Source organism: Capricornis sumatraensis, chromosome 11 (assembly GCF_032405125.1).
Source record: "Capricornis sumatraensis isolate serow.1 chromosome 11, serow.2, whole genome shotgun sequence".
NCBI classification, from domain to species: domain Eukaryota; kingdom Metazoa; phylum Chordata; class Mammalia; order Artiodactyla; family Bovidae; genus Capricornis; species Capricornis sumatraensis.
The window spans coordinates 54088320-54094319 of record NC_091079.1 but is presented as its reverse complement, the minus strand read 5'-3'; the positions used below and the strand labels follow the sequence as shown (position 1 = coordinate 54094319).

General features: G+C 35.0%; 1 protein-coding gene across 5 annotated transcripts in view; it reads left to right on the top strand.

The window, feature by feature from the left end:
- Positions 1–722: 722 nt before the first annotated feature.
- Positions 723–6000, top strand: part of EYA1 (EYA transcriptional coactivator and phosphatase 1) — a 178368-nt gene continuing 173090 nt past the window's right edge. For 3 of the 5 annotated variants that reach the window (XM_068984171.1, XM_068984170.1, XM_068984167.1), the window contains exon 1: positions 723–841. In XM_068984171.1, coding sequence (XP_068840272.1) covers positions 727–841 — 115 coding nt within the window. In that variant the 5' untranslated portion in view covers positions 723–726. The remainder of the gene's footprint in view (positions 842–6000) is intronic. The other 2 variants (XM_068984163.1, XM_068984162.1) reach the window with 1 other exon arrangement.

Genomic DNA, 6000 nt, shown 5'->3' with positions numbered 1-6000 from the left:
GGCCTGATCCCTCCTCACTTGGGCTGGCTGTATGTAATCCACAAAGCAAACAAGTGAGCCGACATCAGAATGTTTTAATGCTGCATTTGTTTCAAGGGAAACAGAGGAACAATTAAGCAGTTTGCCAGAGTAAACACATGCATCAGGGCTATCTCATTCCCTGTCACTGGACTATAGGCTTCAAGTGTTTTATTTGGTTTGGAGACCCATTAAATTACAATTGGGTGGTAAATTATAAGGGAGTTCCTAGTGCTAATTTATTAGATGAAAGAGATTCCATACAAAAGTGAATTTTTTTTTCAATGTTACACTTTTGTGTTTTAGAAAAATAACACCTTAGGGTTCCCCCCCCCACCCCATCTAAAAAGAAAAGTAGGATGGTCTGTTTTCTTTGATAATAAAAACAGATGGAATCATCTCATTAGATCTTGGCACTTGATGAGCTATTGAAGGAGAGAAAAAGAAATATTTTTAAAAAACCCAAAAAACTCCTTACGATATTTGGCTGGATAGGTATGGTCAGTGACATCTTTTAATAGTCCACATTTTGAAAGGATGGCTGAAGTGAAAATATAAGAGGGAACTATTTGGAGTTGAAGAAAATAGATACAATGGGACTTTTGTGCGAATGTGTTTCAAAGGAGGTGTCAAGTCGTTAGCGCATTAAATAGTGGGGTTATGAATTTGGTACATCTGTCAAACGGAAGGCTTCTTGTCTTTAGGTCTATGGAAATGCAGGATCTAACCAGCCCGCATAGCCGTCTGAGTGGTAGTAGTGAATCCCCCAAACTCGATAACTCTCATATAAATAGTAATTCCATGACTCCCAATGGCACCGAAGGTGAGTGGCTGCCTTCTCACTGTTTACTTTGCACCTTGTTTCTTCATCACTGTACCCGGTGTTCCTAGGTGGTTATGATTTCAGTTGTCAAATCCGTGAAACTACTCTTCCAGTTCTTGTTTAGGTCATTTGACTTATATGAATCAGCATTCAGCCTCAATGAGGGGCTGATGTTGCTAGGTTATTACGCCATTCATAGACTGGTGTTATTTCAGAGAGATGCATATGTATATGCACAGTATACATGTGTATGTGTGCATGACATATTTATGCTTTGAGTGTATTTTTCCTTTTTGATTTTTCTTCACAGCACAGGATCAATTGTAATTATTTTGCTCTATGAGCCATGAACATTTGAAATTATTTCCTTTATTTTACTTTCCCTTGGTTACTAAATATAACCCAATTTGTCTCAATGCAGCATTGGCCTGGAGTGTCACTAAATAGCAATAAAATAATTTGTGTGCCTAATATTCTTGTGACTTTCACCATTAAAATATAAAGAAGTAAAAGATACTTACTGTTTACAAATATACAACCTTATTTGGAAGATAATATGAAATTCATTTACTTTGTAAAGAGTCAGTATATATTTCAAACATAGTACTGTTCAATGATTTCTGTATAATGCATACAAATATTTATGTAAATTTCATGTAAGTAGAAATACCTATTTAAGTGCATGTATACCTAAGTCTAAACATATAGGTAAAGCTATTTGTGTGTATCATTAGCTGGTGTGCATGTTTATTTTAAGTACTATATTTTTAAAGCTTCATAGAAGGGTATGTTTTGTATTGTATCTATTTTTATTTTATTCTATAGAAAATTTTCTTCTTTGAAGGTGATATTTTTGCTTATTTATTCCTTATCAAGCTTTAGGACCTTAGAGCATAAGTTTCATTAGAAGTTCGATAGATTATTGATCTTAGAATTCCATGCATGAACCAAACCCTAATCATCATTTCTTAATCACCATGATGATCTTTAATCATAGTTCTTAAAAAACAAACAAAAAACCCCATGTCATAAAATTGTTTGTTTGGTGCAGTATTCCAGTATGTGTGAGGAAAGCCTTTTAAAGCTGATAATAATATGAAATTTCTGGTAAGAGATACAATAACAAAATCAGTTGTTTCTGATAGGAGTTAACTGGTAACTTTCATAGCGACAGTGATTGTTTTTACATGTAAGTAGTCTGTATTTTCCTTTTTGAGTAAATACCTTCACATTATGGAAAATGGTCTCTGTTAAAAGAAGAAACTTTGCTGACCTAGCCAAAAAGAAAAAAAAATCTCTGAAAAAGGTTCATTTGTATGGGAAACTCTTCTCTGTCCATATCAATAGGCAATCAAAAAGAAATCTCAGTTATGTATAGGAAAGTCATTCTAGTGTTTAAGTAGATTTTATAGAGCAAATAAGATAAAAAGCCAGCAGTCCTTCCTTTCTCTCCTGTGGAATTTGGCTTCACGTGTGAGCATGGCAGCTGTTGGTGTATGGACTGGACTCGGGGTGTGTACAGACCACTGCAGGGCCCTAGACTGGCCTACTCCAGACCAGTGTTGGCGGGCAGGGCGACCACCGAGGGCAGCATCAGGGGACCAGGGATGGAAACCTTTACAGTCATTCTCATCACTGTGAAGTCCAAGTAAGACAATCATCTAAAGTAACTTAAAGAACAAAGCTTTAAGTATGTTAAATTGTTTTGCTTAAGGGAATAGACCAATACATATTGGTAGGAATAATTGTGAAATGATGAGAGTTAATTTTTTCATATATGAAGAAATAGGGGTAAAATGTTTTCATTTTGTCTTCATTTTACTGGCAAATCATCTACAAAAGAAGAATCAGACAATATTAAAACAGAGTATGTGTTGGAAACTGCCTCTTGGATCGCTTCGTGTGAATGATGTGTGGTTGGTTTTTTAAGGGCATGTGAGATGATCATATTTCTGAATATTTACATTTAATAGCTTGATATCATGTTCATATTCAGGAATATGTACTTCATCAAAGTTTTACATAGCTATAATAAATCAAAAATGAGAGAATATCTTAGATAGCTATATAACCTGCCAAACCATCAGCCTGAGAGATACTTAGAAATTATTTCTTATCCTGAAAGAAACTCTAATTTATCTTTGGCCTAAAAAAATCCATTTCTAAGTCATATTTCAAACAAGTACCCAGTTACTCATCTGACTCTGTTTTCGGGCATTCTTTTCTTATTGCTGTTTTTATCATACCTGTATATTTACCTCTTTTGTTTGCAGGCATTCTTCACTGGAGTACTTTACAAGGGTTATGGTAGTTAGAAAGTGAGGTGAGAGGTATCAGTATAAATTATCCAGAGAATACATGAAGTTTTAGTCCATTGACTGGGGTATTCAGTTTTAGTGCACAGTTTGAAAACGTGGACCCAAACTTTCCCCACCATCTGTGTGACAGGCCTGTTTGGATACAAACAGCATCAGAAAGTTCTGGGTTATTATTAAGTTTGTGAATCAATTTATCATGCCACTTACATATTCCATAAGGCATGTGTGTCTTTCCCTTCAGTCACCACTAGAGGAGTTAAGCTTAAAATCAGTGAATTCAGTGTCTGCAAGCTTTCCTGGAATAGAATCTTTATAGATTTTCCTATCCCTTTTTTGAAATCTTGTTTATTTCGAAACTAGCAATATTCACCAATGAATTAGTGGAATGAAAAAAAAAAAAGCCACAAGAAATTCCTTAACTTTTCAAAGAATGTTTAAAATATCAATCACCTCCCCTAAGTCCATAATAGGTATTTCAGGCTCTCTATGCCACAGTGGATATTTAAAGTGATTTTATGGTAGTCCAGTTGCAATGCATCTCCTTAGTTAGGTTGACAAAACTTCCATTGAGTTTACATAGTTGTTAACCCTAGCTCCACTTAGATAGGTTGTCTTCTTTCTCCAGGGCCTTTTTTTTTTTTTTTTAAATTTCCTGCAACCACTTGTTCCTGTTATGAGGCTAAGAAAACATGAAAATCTTCTGTCTCAAAAACCATAACTTCATCTGAAGAACAAATAAGGGAATGGAGTGGCAAGGCAGAGAATATTAAGTTTCTTCTTAAGTCTGCTGCCAAATTATCATAAGACTCAGTGTTTGTAGGTTCTGTCCTTGCAGGCTAGTGCCTATTTTCATGGTTCATCTAAGGGATAAAGACACTGAGCTACAACCTCAGACATTGTGCTTTTTTACTTCCTACTTGAAATATTCTTTAGTGAGATTTCTTGCTTGAATATTTCAGGTTTCAAAAGTTTCAAGCCTGCATGTTTGTATATTCCAACCTCTCTGTGAATTTATTGTTGTAGTGAACTGTGGGTATCACCCAGTTTATAAGTCTTTGAAATAGAAAGCATAAAGAGGCAAGAATATAACATAGCATAAATGGATGCTTGACTTGCATTCAGAAAAGCACTGTTAGGAGTAATTTGTTTCCAAAGGAATTAGTCAATATTTTAGATTACTGTTGTACAATTAAATCTTGACTTAGAGAGACTGATGGAATGGTTATGATGGCTTTTCTTTTAACTGATTTTTTTCCTAGTCTTTTGGTCTTCCGGGACAGAATGGGAAAGATATTTGTTATTAGATTATTAAAGAATAATTTTTAAGACCTGGGCTCTTGGGCGATGATGCTTCCGTCAGTTAAATATGAGCATCTGATCTGAGAGGATTTCTAACGTATAGGTATATGTTCAGGTCTCTGTTTCGTAGAAGCTGCATGTTGATGTTTGTGTTGTGTAAATGTGGAAAGTAGTTGGGAAATGTTTCTTCAGAAGGACTTGCGGATCTAGCAGTAAAGGGATTTTTATTTACATACCTAATTAAGGCCTTGTTTGCAAAGCAGTGATTCTTCCATCTTTGTTTTTTCTGGCTGTCTTAAGACCATGGGAGCCTAAGATTGGTCAGTTCATGTATTGCTAGTGTGAGTGTTTATTTTTGGTTGTCTGGGGGTGAGGAGTGGGGAAGGGCAAAAAGGAGGTGTGAGCGGGCGGAACTAAAAGCTCTCAATCTGAGTTTTCTCGATTGTAAATTTAGATACAAACTCAAGAAGAGGCTAAACTTGTCTTAAAGCAGAGGAATTTGCCTTGAAGTGACATTAAACCAGATGCAGTTGGAATCTTTACTGCAAATAGGGTTTCAGGAATTCTGATGGTAATTTGAATAGTAATTTTGAATTGGTATATCAGATTTCCAAGATGATAAGAGATACAATCTCAAATTAGGTGGCTAAATTTTCTGCATTTTAAGATTGATTTAATTGTGTATTGCATATTTTAGGATGATAGGTTAATTCAGTTTTACAAATTTGTATTATCAGGAGTTTAAAGTTGATTTATCATTCCTACAAAGCTTAGAATGCAAATTATCTTGAATTTGTTTTCCTCACTGTAATTTTAATTTCATAAAGTACAGTTATATCCTACCAGAGTATTTTAAAGAAATCTTATTTATGAAAAATATGGAAACTAGAGTGAATGTGTATAAAATTATGGTTTGAGGCTACATTTAAAAAACTATATTTGTATATTTGTGGTCAAATAGTCTATTGTCAATAGAAAAATGGTAATCTAATTTTATTATTGTTTACATTCTGCACATGATTTAGTTTCTGGAAGATGAAGGGACGCTGTGTGTAAAAGAGCTTCTAAGTGACGTTTTTAGAGTTTGTAGTCACAAAATTGGCCTCTTTCAAAGTGTTCTTGAGCAAAAGCCATGAAAGGATGAAAAAAATAATTTAAGATTTAATATTTGCATATATAGTTATGGGAATAATTCTCACATACCGATTGATACTTAATAAAAATAATGGGTAATTTTAATAAATAACTTATTAGTCACTAAGCTGACCATTCTATGATTCATTTCATTAATCTTCAGAGGATCCTTTAATCACCAACATGGTGGGTAGGACACTGGGTTTGACCCTCAGCCCCATTTGCTGGCTCTGTGAGCTCAGATGTGTTTGCTTCTGTGTGTTTCAGTCTCCTCAACTGTATAATGGGGACAATAGCAGGTCTTACTTGCTGTGAGGATGATCAGCAAAACTTGTAACACACTAGTGACTTACTTGGAGAAGGCCATGGCAACCCACTCCAGTGCTCTTGCCTGGAAAATCCCACGGA